At 45.1% G+C, this 15,777-nt stretch overlaps 1 protein-coding gene across 3 annotated transcripts in view; it reads right to left on the minus strand.

The window, feature by feature from the left end:
• KLHDC4 (kelch domain containing 4) overlaps positions 1-15,777 on the minus strand; it is a 312,074-nt gene that overhangs the window by 269,705 nt on the left and 26,592 nt on the right. For all 3 annotated transcript variants that reach the window (XM_069216836.1, XM_069216835.1, XM_069216837.1), the window contains exon 3: positions 5,792-5,870. In XM_069216836.1, coding sequence (XP_069072937.1) covers positions 5,792-5,870 — 79 coding nt within the window. The remainder of the gene's footprint in view (positions 1-5,791; positions 5,871-15,777) is intronic.

The following is a 15,777-nucleotide window of genomic DNA, read 5'->3' on the forward strand; positions in this document are numbered from 1 at the left end:
TTCATCTCTTTTCTCCTGGTGGCCTGTTTCTAAATAACTTGAATGATGTATCCAGTAGTAATTGCTCAGTTTTCACACCAGTTTTGTGTTGTTCCCTTTTATTACAATTACTAATTTGCAAATTTATATCAGCAGGCTGATTTTTGCGTCTTATATCAGCAAAGTGAACTGGGGGAAGTATTTTTCAGCTCCAGAACTGACAAAGCGAAAAGAGATGGCATGTAAAGGAAAAAACAACAAGTTGACATAAGGGCAGAATTACAAGGTAAATTATGATGGAGAATGCAGGGCAGAAGTATCATTAAGTTGGCGCTGATGAATGTTGCAAATGAGCATGCAAAAGAAAAACACAGTAAAAATAACCCTCTAAAACAGTTGACTAAAAACATGGTAACACTCAACAACACTAAAAGAACCTACAATAAATAAAGAAAGATGATAGAGATAACTCCAAAGGCTGTAGGCATAAGATGTAAAGCTAAGAAGAGTGTGACCCTTTAAAAAATGAAGACACAAACACCTAGACCACGAGGTTTGAAGGACAATTTAATCAAAATAAAGTCTTTCTCCTGAGAACGTCAACAAAGGCAACCAAAAGAAGCACTGGGTGGGTGATAGGTGCGAAAGCAACAAGGGGCGGGTGACAGCGATGGACCGTGGGGGAAAGGTGGGTGCAGACTGGTAAGCAATACTATGGAATGAGGGGGAGCAAACATCAAAGCAACACGGAGAGGAGTGTGAAAGCAATGGGGAAGGGCTGAAGGGGAAGGGTGGGAGAGAAAGCAACAAGGGTTTGGGGGTAAGCAGCATGACTGAAGTTGTGGGATGGATGGACACCAACTGCTTCTATCACAACACAAACAAGATGGGAGTAGTAATCTTCGGCAACGAAACCTTGCTCTGGGGCTCCACGTGGGGGCCTGCCAAACTCAGACCCACTCCCCTCCCGCAACCCACGCAGAGAACCTCAGAATAGTAATCAACAACTAACTCTCATGACCGGTCAAGTAAATGCAGTCTCCGTCTTCTGCTTCCACACACTCATGGTGCTCAAGAAGATCTTCAATTGGCTACCCAACAAAAACTCGCCGAACTGTCACCAAAGTCCTCATCACCAGCAATCTGTACTACGGCAATGCACTCAATGCTGGAATCAACGCTTATCTGAACGCAAGATTCCAGACCATACGAAACTATGCAGCCAGACTCACCGTCAACCTCCCACCCCGCAGTCACAGCACCCACACCTCAAAGAGCTCCACTAGCTTCCAATCCACAAAAGAGCACACATCAAACTCGTCACTCACACATACAAAGCCTTACACAGCATTGGTCCCAGGTAACTCAACAACCGCATAAACTTTCACAAACCTACCAGACACCTCTGCTCAACTGGGGAGAGAGACAGACAGACACACACGCCTAGATTTAGCAGCCGTACCTCCTCCTCCTATCTCACTCCTAAAGCCTGGAATGATCTGATCCTGCACATCATGGCCTCCTCCTCAGTTCTTGAATTTCCCAAGAAACTGAAGCCCTAGCTCTTCAAGTAACCTTGACCCTGGCTTGGCCCAGAACTCACCTACTTCAGCCCCAGAACACCCTCTGGGGTGAGTTGTTTGCTATACAAATACATATAACATAACACACAGGGTGCGGGTGGAGTAGGTGTAATAGGAAAAAGGACTCGAGCAAGAAGAAGGAGCGCAGTCAGAAGCAGTCGGGCAACAGACAGCAACACTGATTGCAGGGGGGAGACGTACATGAGGAAGACACAAAAAAAAGTAGTTCTTGAAAAGCAAGCAGTTCAACTAGCGGTGCCAGTCAATCAAATATGGCAGGGACAAATACAAGAATGACAATCTGGGACACGAATAAGGAAGCAAATGAGAGTGACAAGGGAAGCAAACCAATGGTACACAATGGGCGGACTCCAAGCCCCAGTTCAAGCCACAATATGACTCACAACAGACTCAATCTAGTAGGCTCAGCCTAAAAAGGGAGGAAAAATATCATGCAATGGCTGTGTCAGACTTCTTTTTAGATAAACCTCAGTAAATTCTTCAAGCTGTGCAGGTGTGCTCTCCAAATGAGACAGTACAAGTCCAGGTCCAAATCATTAACACCGAGTCTTGCCCATCGGGCACACAGACACATACCAGCATCCTTAATGCATTAACTGTTCTCAAGGAGGAGAATATTTTATGTCTTTTTGAAACATGTTAGATCCTCTGTTTCCATAATTTGTTAGGGAAAGATGTTCCATTCTTTCACCCAATTACCAGTTTGCCATTAAGAATGAACCTACAAAATCGCAAGAAGATTAATAGCAAAACTGATGTGGATTTCAAGATTGTATTTGCCACATCTGCTGGGCATTTGAATGGAAGATGTACAATAGGCAGTGGTCTGAACTTTATTCTCGTCATAACAAGCATACAGTGTAGTCTCGTCAGCATTTGAGAAATGTTTCTGCATTTTGTGCAGGCGCTCTATTTGGTTTTTACAACAAACAAAAAAATAGAATTACAATAGGCTAAACCAGACCTGACAGTAAGTCAGGCAACAGAGGCTCTCTTGCTTCTCAAGGAAAGGACACTCCTTGGAGAGGATTCTTATGTAAAACTAACAGTTTTTATTCAGTGGCTTATAATGACTCTCTACGGTGAGCTGAGGATATAACCTGAATTTAGGAAATATGAATTCTCAAGACATGAAAATCAAAATATATCCGAAATGTCATATACTGCTTCCTGCCTAGAAAAAGCAAATAAACATCCAACCACTACTAGCTCAGTTCTTTCCAGATTTGAGGTCAGCACTTTACAGGCTATACAGTTTTGCATAACGTAATTCTGCCTCTGAGTGCCCTGCCCCATACTGCCTCAAAATAAATCAACAGATACTATGCCCTCTCCTTATGTCACACTCCTTTTTTAATTCTGTCACTCTTTCATCTCCCCTGCCCTTTCCCAGGCTCCTACAGTGGTCCAGAGAATTATCTTCACCCTCTTTAAATTTATCCTCTGTAGCCATTAGGTACTAGTGTTAAGCCACCCCACTCCACCTTTCTTCTTACCCTCCTCCCACAAAAATGAGCTATACAATCACCCTCCATGCCTGCCTCGCCTTCTAATTGACCAAAGGTAGACAGAAACACCCTACTGCTCTTGTTTTGTGTATTTTTACCTGTGTTGTCAGATTCCTCGATGAATGTGAAGAGAGGACAAGGAGTTTGAGGCCTTGAAGGGTGCAGAAAATGCTTCAGAGTATGAAGTATTTTTTTTTTAATTTGGCTGCTTACCCTATGCCAGCAACATGGGTGAAGTAAACAAAGCAAGAAAGCATTTATGTTCAGGGCAGTCTCCCCTACCAAAAACATTGATCTAAAGGTGGGTGAAGCTGCTGCACAGTTGGAGGACATATCAAGTGATGCAGAATGGTCAAGCAACTGGGTTTGGGTAAACAAAAGAAAGAAGAAAAGTGCCATTTAAAACTATTAGATCAGATGCACTTGAGGGTGCTGCATTGACATTAACAAACATAATTGGGGTCTTTCTTTGCCTGCAGTTAAAATAATGATTTTCTAGCCTACACTAAAGAATGTCCCGATGGAATCAAAACACAAAAGCAAGTACTAACCCAGCCATGCCAGAACACTGTAAATTGAATGGTAAGATGATTTTGATAGTGGGTGCATAAGGCATTTCATGGGCTAATTTGGCTCTGCATAAATGGGAGGCACTTACTGGAAGTAGCTGGTAAGATTTATGAGAGTTGCGTTTTTTCTGACTTCTACTCAACCATATGGTTTATATTGGTCAGGTTAGTCACAAGATCGAAACAAAGAATGGGATAAAAGTCTGGTAGACAGCAGGCTTGAGATCAGAAGGAATGGATTTCATCACAGAAATGCTGGATGATGCAGCCCAGTCTGAGAGGTTTTGTATGCAGATAAGTGAAGACCTCTAAGAAAGAGAAGGAGTTTCGAACAAAATGACGCTACTGGATTAACTGCACTAAGATTGACTAGAAAACATGTTTGCTGGTATTACAAAAAGCCAATTTCAAAATTAGTGTCTTATTTCATATTGTTTGTATATGAGAATAATACAAAAAGTTTAATACTGATCTCTCTGCTTCCCATATAATCAACACTTTGTTTAGAATAGTTCCAGAAAACCATTATTGGTTTATATTCTCTGGAAAATCCTGACACAGTCAATGAAAAGTGGTGTTAAAACACACTTAGGATCATTTCTAATGTACTGACAAGTATAAATGTGTGGGTAGGGTCCTTTACTCACAGGAGACCAAGCCTTGAGTGAGTCATGATGCCCCTACCCTCCTTCCGCAATGGTGAGAAATAGCATAATTACTCTGCACAGCTGCATACATGGCTTATGCAAGGGTAGTTAGTGTAGGTACTTGTTTTAAAAGAGGCATTTAACCAAAACCAGAATGCAAGAGGTTCTATTTCTGCAGCATGATAATATCATATTGAAGAGATCTCTCAAATATTAGGAGAGTTGTAAAGTATTTGTTACATGCAGTCTGGGAGGCAGTAACAAAGTGTTTTTCTCTTGCTACTTTTGTGGTACTCTGGTAGAAAACTCGAATATGAGCTTTGCACTGTTTTAGTACATGTGTGAATGTGTGGCATACAAACACACACATTGAAACAAATAAATGCATGCACACACACAGCACTGTCCAGTAACCAAACAATTAAACCAGATCCTACGAAAATATATACCACATCTCCCTCCCAAATTATTTCAACACAAAGCCACATTGAAGAAAAAAATAAAAAAAATACAAAATCACAAAAGAACTGTACACCTTTGTAATTATTTTACAAATGTTTACATATAGAGAAAACATTAATTGTGGTAATCATAAACCCCTGTAAATTATCTTCATCAGTGATGTTACAACTGTCAACTGCATATCTGATGCTTTCGTAAATATTCTCAATCTTCTGTAATTTGCATGTGGCGATATAAGCCACTAATTCACTAAATCACTCTTTTAGCCCTCGGGAATTAGGTTTGTGTTTTATAAATTACCACCCTCCAAAAAAAAAGACAATAGCGAAAAGCTCTTATAATTAATACATTGAGTTCACAGTTCGTGAATCTTGTATGCTTCTATGTGTTTCTTATAAATTAAATCATAAACTTGTTGTGGCCTTTTCAGAACCAAAACGAAAAGCTACTATTTTATTACTGTAAAAGAGTGGGCATGCACGTCATCTAGTAGGCAGGAGGGCGAGAAAGATAACAGCACACCAGAGAAAGAGCATCCACGCCCGATGAGGAGTGGGGTTTGGGGGTGAGGGAGGTGGACACAGAGATCATGTCAAAGGGAAAAATAGTACAAACAAGTAGAAATACAGCACCCAACAAGAAGGAGTAAAGATTTTAATACAATGTCACTGCTTTTATTTTTAAGGCATCAATCAAGAATGGTAGTACATACCAAACTGTATTGGGATGAACCATATAGGACACCAACATAAAGGGGATTGGATGTGTGGCCTTCTTGGGAAGTAGATACCTCATTAAATATGAATGTGGATCCTATCACTGCAAGACCATAATGGCTGCATTAAGCCCTTTGTTGCCATTCTCCTTGTCACATCTCATAATTTACGATTAGCAGCTCTTATTGCAGGCAAACTAAATATTTAATACCCTGTGTTGAGAGATTCATATTTGCACCTGAAAACTTGGAATACACATGCACATTAAAAAAAGGAAGTCAAGGGTAAAAAAAATTAATACTTTACTTTTTGGCCATTGAAATATTCACCTCCAAACAGGATAAGCTCATCTTTCTCAGGATGTGCGGATAGTGATGCATTCAACCTGTGGAAGGTAAAAAGAATTAACAATGCATACTATGGAGAAAATTAAGACATAGAGATTACAATCTGCTCAACTGGCCATCGTCACCTCACAGCTACAAAATAACTTAAGTGTTAGGAAAAACCACAAGGTCCATTAGCAAAAACAATAAACCATTTCGTTGGTTGAACAAAGAAAAACAAATCTGGATATGAGTGGGAAATAAAGAGCTATTAGGTCTTTGTTTCGTCCAAAGTCTGAGATAATAAACACTGATTGCATAATTAAATAACATTAACAATTTAATAAAGTGCAAATAAATGAAGTAAAATTTTAAGCTGAACATTTTTTAAACATTCTGTACATGTGGACAAATCTGAAATCAGAGGCTAAAAATTAAGTTAGAATCCTCAGATTGGTTTGTGGGAGCAGTGAAAATGATTCAACCAGAAAATAATATGGAACATGAGCAGCCTAAACTGAATTTAGAAATGCTACAATTTACCCATTAAAATAAAAATTCAGGATTTTGTTTATATTTGTTAGTGCAGTAAATAAAATATTTCATGTATGCATTTGTGTGATGAACCCTTGTTTCAGTATAATCGCATATTGTTTTGTGGTTCAAATCATCGAAAATGCTTATGCCAGGGTCTCCGGCTTACTGGTAATAACTCAGTGGGGGTCCACGGATTCTAATAATGAATCAGTGGGGGTCCCCAGTCCTCAGTAATGAAGAAGTGGGGGTCCACAGAAGCCAAAAGGTAAAGAACCACTGCTCTGAACAACGAATGGGATAAAACACCTTTTTGAGTGCAGGGCTCGTATTGGAGAATGCCCTCAACTTTGCTAAGTATTAGAGGAAATCCATCTATTTTGCAATGCCTTTGGGATCCATCATTTACTCACGCATTCGAAATGTGATATATAATAGCCCTTACCAAAGAGGAGGAGTCAAAGCATTTCACAGTAAATTATAAGCAAAGGTGTATATACACAAAGGCATCTTGCCAATGCAATTCATTCAATTCCAGCATCTGATAAGTGACCCCAGAAGACTGCTCAATCCCTAGCTAGGTAACCCCCACAACACCCCAGGTTTCCTATCTATCCATATTCCCCCCCCCACACCATAAGCTGCAATAGTCACAGAATCCCAGAACTATGTGAACAACTTTATATACACCCTGTAAGTAGGCAGGTATGTGTACATCTGCTTCCATGTAAAGTACTTTGCGTTCCTTCTGGGTCAGGAATGGCACCATAAAAGCATGACATGAGCTCACAGTGTCTAAAATCATTAGGAGAGGAAGCGAGCAGTTCTATAGAGTGGAAAAGACCCTTTTTGGGCATCTACCTACTCATAACACTGCAGACTTTACATTAGCAAAATTAAGACAATATTAACACAAATTCATTTACACTGTCAACAATCTAGAACAACATGGGATGTGAGTAGGAAATGACAACAGTGTTACAAGGTTAAAAATCATGTGATATCTAGCAGGGGGTGACAGAGGCAGTTGCTTCGAATAAGTAAAATCTGGCCATAGTGGCAACACATGTTAATGTTAAAGTGGATTCCACTAAACTGTAGGTGCCAAATGTGAAAGTAAAACACATAATTTTGCAAATGCTTAATTATAGTTACTGATAACTGTTCATGGTAACCCTGCTCACCAGATTTGGCCATCTCTGAATCGCAATACATCCCACCTTGGCACCCACAGTAAGAAGTTTTCGAATTCAACTATCTCAACAGAAATGGTGTACAATGTTGTTACTTTCAAGGTTGTCTGCTCTTTCTCCCACAATCAAACCCTGGCACCTACCTACATCTTAGTGACAATTTAGTCATAAGATCGATACTAGACTCTTCTGTTAATAGGGTACCATGTGTGTTCTGTCTTGCCTCTGAGAGCTAGTCCTTATTCCAAGTGTCCGGTTCTCCCTGTTGGTTTGCTCTTTGGCTCAGAGGCTTTTATTTTCCAATAGCTACTGCTTCAGACATTTTTAAAATGAGAAGTTAGATGTTTATTCCACACAAGGACACCATACAACACAAAATAAAGAATGGAGCCTGGTTTCAGCACAATCCACATTAGGTAAGACAACTGACTTTAGTATTCAAATCTGTATTAAAGGCACTAGGTTGCAAGGGTGTAAGAAAATGGGAGTAATTAACCAAAAAAGGAAACTGGTCAGTATGCGTAACATTTACATAAAGGTTAGGGACACAATATGGAACCTCGGCCTAACAGTGGGCAGGTTTTAAAGTGAAAGTTCTCTTAGCTCGGTTCAGTATTCCTGGATAACATACCCATGTTTGCCTAAGACAGAACTGTTAGATGGCTCTGTGACAGGGAAACACTGACTGTGAATCTGTCTGTTAGGGCCGTCCGACCAGGTAGCGGGGCGTCAATGGCCAGAATCTACCTAGCAACCGGGAAGCTGGGATCGGGGCGCTTAGTTTGGTTTAACCTAAAACCCACACACCCCCTCCCCCTGCACCCAGTGGGGAGAGAGCGCATGACCCCACCATACTTTTCAGGCTCCCTCTCTTTAATCTCCCCCCGTTTCCTCGAAAGTCCCTCCTTCCCCTGGTCCACGTTTAGAGCGCTTCCCGGGGACCCCTCACTCAGGGCAGAAAAGGGCATCAAAGAAAGGACGAGGCTTGAGGCCTACCTCGGAGCAGACCAGCTAGGCCAGAAGACACACACCCATCCAGCACAGACTCACCACTCCGAGTTGGCCGGCTGCGGGACCCGCTGCTTGAGAGCGTGCCAATATGGGGCCGGAGAGCGGAGATCAACTGGGGCCACCAAGGGCAGAGCAGAGCCATTGGCTAACAAGACACCAGAGTGTTAAATCTCCACGCCGGCGTCCAGAATAATACACCATACGATTCTTCTTAAAATTGTACGTTTATTCTGGTAAGTTTATTTGTCATTAGACCCCTGACCCAGCTCCGTCCTTTCCAACCGCCTCCTCCCTTTCCACGATCCGTTTTCCTTCTTCCGAATCCCCGTTACTGGGATACCGCCGGGTTCTCTTTCCTTAGCGTTCTCTTTCCTTAAAGCCCTATTACCACTACACTACAATATAACACATCCCTTATTCTATATATCAAATGAGCAAAGTCTATAATAATAAAACATAACAAAATTCTAAAACTAACATCCGTACTAACACCTGTAAACCCTAATAACACACATAGGGGGTCATTACAACCCTGGCGGACGGTGTTAAAGGTGCGGTAATACTGCAAACAGGCTGGCGGACAAAAAAAGGGAATTATGACCCTGGCGGAAACTGCCAACAAAGACAGCCACTTTAACACACCGCCCGCCACGTCGGTACAGACAAGCAGCGCTGCGGTCACCGCTAACAGACAGGCGGAAGACAATGTACCGCCCATAGTATCACAACCCGCCAATCCGCCACCTTTTCCGGGGCGGAATCACCGTGGATAAAAACACGGCGGAAACAGTTTCTGCAATGGGAAAACGCTCACCTGAACACATCCCACGAGGAAGGAGGACTCCATGGATCCGGAATTACAAATCCTACCAGCCCTTGTATTCCTACTCATCTACGGAGAGCAACGCTGGCGCCGGCGATGAGTACTGCACCTACGACATAGGGGAGGGGGGAGGCAAAAGTCCTTCTTCTGGTGGGCGCTGACCTCCATGACATGCACAAGGGAAGAAGAGAAGTCATTACCAACTGCACCATCGATGTGAGTGTCCCCCTCACTACCCTAGCCATGTGGCACATTCATTCACATGCATTAATGTTCCCTGAACTCTGCCCCCTTCCCTCTTAGAACCAGCCCTCTCCACCCAGCCCTAGCCCATACTACATGCTCCCTGTGTACTTACCTGTTGGTCTGGAGGACCGTAGAGTAGCGTGTACTGGGGGAGGACCCCGTCTACTAGTTTCTCCAACTCCTGAGCAGTGAAGGCAGGGGCCCTTTCCCTAGACGCAGCAGCCATCGTCGCTTCCAGACCGAGGTCACAGCAGCACTTGCAGTGTAGGTCCTCTCCTGCCGAAGATCAGGTATCTAGTGATTGAACAGATAGAAAATGGCGGTGACGTCCGTGGCGGTGACGTCCGCTGCGGTGCGTATCATCACCGGCGGCGCACTTGTTCGTTGGCTCCTGGGACCCATAGGGTCCAATGTTAACCAATGCAGCATTGCGCCGCTGTCTACGACCGCCTACCGCGACGGTGTGCAACGGCAACGCAGTTACCCCCACAATCCCATTGTCCCAGTTTAGAGGTCAGGCAGCCGCCATTTCAGGGGCCCACATGGCTTCATTTACTTCTGCGTCACACATAGCTAGGCCTACACTCAACACACATACAGGAAGGGTTTTGTGTTTGGTGTCGTGTTCTGTATAACTGTGGGTACATACCTTGAAAAAAGTTGACTCTGTGGTCGCTGTTGTCCTTCCTAGGCACCGTCATTTGGGACAATTGAGAAGATGGCGGAATCCTCCGGTGTACCGACCGCTGGTGGACCTGTGGACAATGGAGGAGCGACATTTAATCGTCACCTACAGGTTTGACCGTGCCACTATCCAGGAACTATGTACCCAGTTGGAGCCAGACCTGATGTCACCAATCCTCCATCCCACTGGAATCCCCCCTGACGTGCAGGTGCTGTCAGTGCTCCATTTCCTTGCAAGTGGCTCTTTTCAGACAACAGTAGCCATGGCATCAGGGATGTCCCAGCCCATGTTTTCCAACGTGCTGTCCCGAGTGTTGTCTGCCCTGCTGAAACACGTAAGGAGATACATCATTTTCCCTGAGGTGGAAGATTTGGCTACAGTGAAAGGTGACTTCTATGCCCTTGGACAGATCCCCAACATCATAGGTGCTATTGATGGCACCCATGTAGCTCTGGTCCCCCCCACAGGAGTGAACAGGTGTACAGGAACCGGAAGAGTTATCATTCCATGAATGTACAGATGGTATGTTTGGCAGACCAGTACATCTCCCAGGTTAATGCTATGTTCCCTGGCTCAGTGCATGACGCCTACATCCTGCGGAATAGCAGCATCCCTGATATGATGGGTCAACTCCAGAGGTACCGTGTGTGGCTATTAGGAGACTCTGGTTACCCCAACCTGTCCTGGCTATTAACCCCAGTGAGGAATCCCAGGACCAGGGCAGAGGAACGCTACAATGAGGCCCATGGGCAGACTAGGAGGGTGATCGATCCCACCTTCAGCCTCCTGAAGGCCAGGTTCAGGTGCCTCCATATGACAGGTGGTTCCCTATTCTACTCACCGAAGAAGGTGTGCCAGATCATCATCGCCTGCTCGATGCTTCACAATCTTGCTTTGCGACGCCAGGTGCCTTTTCTGCAGGAGGATGGTCCAGATGACAGTGTTATGGCAGCTGTGGAGCCTGTGGACAGTGATGAGGAGGAAGCTGAGGAAGAAGACAACGACAACAGGGAGTCAGTCATACAGCAATATTTCCAGTGACACACAGGTGAGAACATTTTAATTTTTACCATTACATTCACTGTCACACGTCTTCCTCTATCCTGTGTGTAATTTCATAGGATTATTTGGTAACTGAGTTGTTCCTTTACATTACGGTTTCACAGGTGTGCTTACCAACGTGTGTCATCTGCATGCATCTTTCAAGGACTTGTGATGTGTGACATAGGTATGTTGCCTTTACAAATAGAAATGCATTTTGACACCGTCATTGATAATACATTTTACCAAATCATAGACTGACTCAACATTGTTTTGTGGTTCAAGGGTGTTTATTTAAGTGCTCAAAAATGGAGGGGGGTTGTAAAATGGTGATGGGTGATGGTAGAGGAATGTCCATGGCAGAGTCCAGTCTATTAGTCTCACAGGTGCACTGCCCATATGGGCATAGGAAGTGGAGCTGGGGCAGTTTAAGTATGGACAGGGTAACAAAGCGGGACAGTGGGGTGACAATCAGGATGGTGTCATTTCCTGGCGGGGGTCTTGCCATCTTGCTCTGTCCTGTTCCTGGATCTCAGGGACCGCTTGGGTGGTGGTTGTCCGTCTGCAGTGGGTGGGGTGCTGGTGTGGTGGTCCTGTGGCAGGGCGTCCTGTCCACTAGCGCCGGCGGAGGTGGTGGGCAGTTCATCATCCATGCTAGTGTCAGGGGCCCCTTGGAGTGCCACAGTGTCCCTCATGGTCTGCTGTATGTCCTTCAGCACCCCTACGATGGTGCCCAAGGCAGAGCTGATGGTCCTGAGCTCCTCCCTGAACCCCAAATACTGGTCCTCCTGCATGCGCTGGGTCTCCTGAAACTTGACCAGGACCGTGGCCATTGTCTCCAGGGAGTGGTGGTATGCTCCCATGATGGATGAGAGGGCCTCGTGGAGAGTGGGTTCCCTTGCCCTGTCCGCCCCCTGTCACACAGCAGCCCTCCCAGTTCCCCTGTGTTCCTGTGCCTCCGTCCCCTGGACAGTGTGCCCACTACCACTGCCCCCAGGTCCCTGTTGTTGTTGGGGTGGTGGGTTATCCTGGGTTCCCTGTAGTGGTGGGCACACAGCTGATTGACCTGTCCTGGGTACGGAGGTTTGGGCCCGCTGGGTGGGTGCTGTGCTGGTGTTGCCAGAGGGTGGAAGGTCAGTGTTGGGCTGTGCCTGTGCAAGGGGAACCGACTGTCCCGAGGCCCACGATGGTCCGGGCTGGTCATCAGGATCCAGTAGGGCAGAGCTGCTATCGTCACTGTGGGCCTCTTCTGTGGGTGGAGTGGAGTTGTCTGGACCCTCTGGTGTGGTGACAGTCCTTTGTGATCCTGCAGGGGCATAAGAGCATGATTATTGCATGTGTGTGGGTCATGGTGTGCAATGGGTGGGTGTGCGCGTACCCCAGTGCAAGCATTCCTGTGTGGGGGCTTGTGTGATGATGGTTAGGGGTTGTTCTGGGTATGTGCAGTGAGCATGCTTTCGTGATGGGTGTCTATGCTTAGTTGTGTCATGCAGGGCTTGTTGTTGGGATGTGTGGTTTGTGTTCTTAGTACATTAGTGAGGAGTTTGGGTGATAGGGGAGGGTGTGAGGGTGGGGGTGTGTGATAGCATGCAGGTAGGGTGGGGGATCTGATAGTTAAGATTTGACTTACCAGTGTCCATTCCTCCACCGACTCCTCCGAGGCCCTCAGGATGCATGATGGTCAAGACTTGCTCCTCCCATGTTGTTAGTTGTGGGGGAGGAGGTGGGGATCTGCCGCCAGTACGCTGAACCGCGATGTTGTGCCTGGAGACCGCTGAACGCACCTTCCCCCGTAGGTCGTTCCACCTCTTCCTGATGTCCTCCCGATTTCTTGGATGCTGTCCCACAGCGTTGACCCTGTCGACTATTCTGCGCCATAGCTCCATCTTCCTGGCTATGGATGTGTGCTGCACCTGTGAGCCAAATAGCTGTGGCTCTACGCATAGGATTTCCTCCACCATGACCCGGAGCTCCTCCTCGGAAAAGCGGGGGTGTCTTTGGCGTGACATCGGGTGGTGTGTGTTATGTGTGGGGCGGTGTGAGTGTTGATGTGTGTGGTGATGTGTAGTGGTGTGTGGTGTTTTGTGCGTGAATGTTGTGTGGGTGATGGTGTTGTGTGCCTCTGTGTGGTGGGATTGGCTATTCTGTGCTATATCTCTGTCGCCTTCGTGACTAATTTTTGGTCGTAGGGGTTTGTGGGTGATGTGGGTGTGTGTTTTATATTGTGTTGGGTGTGTGGGAGTGGTGTTTGTATGTGTATTAGGTGTGTGTATTTGGAATTGTCCAATGTGGTGGTGTTTTGGAGATGTGTGTGTATTTTGAGCGCGGCGGTGTGTACCGCCAATGGAATACCGCGGCTGAAAGACCGCCGCGTGGATTCGTGGGTCGTAATAGCATGGGAGTGTTTCTGTTGGTGTGGAGGTGGAGGTTTTGTTTTCGCCAGTTTAACACTGACCTTTGGTGTGGCGGACTTGTGTGGGTGACTGAATTTCAGCGGATTCTGAGATGTGGGTCATAATAGCTGTGGCGGAATTCCACGGCCGCGGCGGTGTATTGGCGGTCTTCTGCACGGCGGTAAGCGGCTTTTACCGCCAATGTTGTAATGACCCCCATAGTCTTTCAATGTCCTTGATCTTTCCTTAACTCTGTCATTGGACCTTTTTATAATACTATTTTCAATCTGTACATCATTCATTTCCTTTCTCCTGAGCCACTCATTTTTTTCCACCTCCGTACTCTTCACTATCCTCCTCACATTCCACCAGTTACCATCCGACAACTTAACACAGTTTCCCTTGACCTCAATCACGCATCTAGGTTCTGACAATTTTGATTCTCCCTTCCTTACCATGTTGCCCGTGCTAGCTCTTACCGACATGCGCCTTTCATACACCTCATGTTTTCCCTTAATCTTATCGTTGTGTCTTGACACATACTGCTGCTGATACTTCTTTACCCTTTGGCAGATCTCCTCAGAATCAACTACAGCTTTCCTATTCTTTACCACCCATGCTGGTACCGCCACGTACACGGTACTCTCCCTCTTAATAACAAAAACTGCGTTTCACCAGTTACACTGTGTGGTGTCGTCCTGTAATTCCACAACATATCTCTAATTTGAGCTTTCCAAGAAGAGTTACTACCCACAGCCAACTGGATGTTTTCCCCCAACATATGATTAAATCGTTCAACCATACCATTTCCCCTGGGATGGTACACCGGAGTCCTGTAATGTTTAATCCCCCATCTCTTGAGAAAATTCTCAAACTCACCAGAAGTAAATTGTGGCCCATTGTCACTGACTATTTCTCCAGGACAGCCTTCTCTTCTGAAGATTTCCTCGCAGAACGTTATCACATTACACGTTTTCACCTCTCTCATAAACGCCACTTCCGGCCATTTAGAATAATAATCAATCATGACAATTGCAAACCTGTCCGACCACCCCAAACTTTCAAAGGGACCACATATATCAATGGCAACTTTTTCCCAAGCTCTCTCCGGTAATTCACTCGATTTAATGGTAGATTCCGACAACACATGGGATTTGTCGCTGCATGCACATGCCACACAACCTCTTACATAACTCTCAACTTGTTTGTCCATTCCTGGCCACCAATAATCTGCCCGAACTTTCCTCTTCATGGCAGATATGCCCCCGTGTCCTTCATGCATCAATCTCAACACTCTTTCTCTTAAGCTATCTGGTACAACCAATTTGTCCCCCCTTCTCAATATACCATTAATCACAGACAATTCCTCCCACACATTCTTATATTCAGCCAAATCGATATTCAATTGTCTTTTTTTTATCTCTGGTAATTGTTCCACTATCTTATTCAACACTACGTCTCCTTGTATGGCTGCTTCCCACTCCTCTTTATCTATGGCTCCGCCAATATCTGATACCTCTTCCACCACCCACTCATCTTCTTCAAACTTCTCTCCATCATCCACTGGCAATCTAGATATACAGTCTGCATTTATATTCCTTATACCCGGTACATATTCCATTTTAAACGTGTATTGTTGTAGTCTATATAACCATTTCGCAATTCTTGGTGTTGCCCTGCTCGCCCCCTTTGTAGTAAAGATGCCTATCAATGGTTTATGATCGGTCCGTAATTCAAATTCTGTTCCCCACACATATGTTTGAAAATGTTTCACACTCCACCAGCATGCTAAGGCCTCCTTTTCGATTGTGGAATACGTTGGTTCAGCACCCTTCAACGTACGTGAGGCAAAAGCTACCACTCTTTCCTTGCCTTCATGTCTCTGCAACAATGCCGCCCCCAATCCATAATTACTTGCATCCGCCACAATTATAGTTTGATCATCGGGGTCATATGGTTTCAATGTAATTGCTATCACTATTGCCTTCTTGATCAACTCAAATGCTTCCTGACATTCCTTGGACCACACAAAATGACATC

Source organism: Pleurodeles waltl, chromosome 12, assembly GCF_031143425.1.
Source record: "Pleurodeles waltl isolate 20211129_DDA chromosome 12, aPleWal1.hap1.20221129, whole genome shotgun sequence".
Classification (NCBI taxonomy): Eukaryota; Metazoa; Chordata; class Amphibia; order Caudata; family Salamandridae; genus Pleurodeles; species Pleurodeles waltl.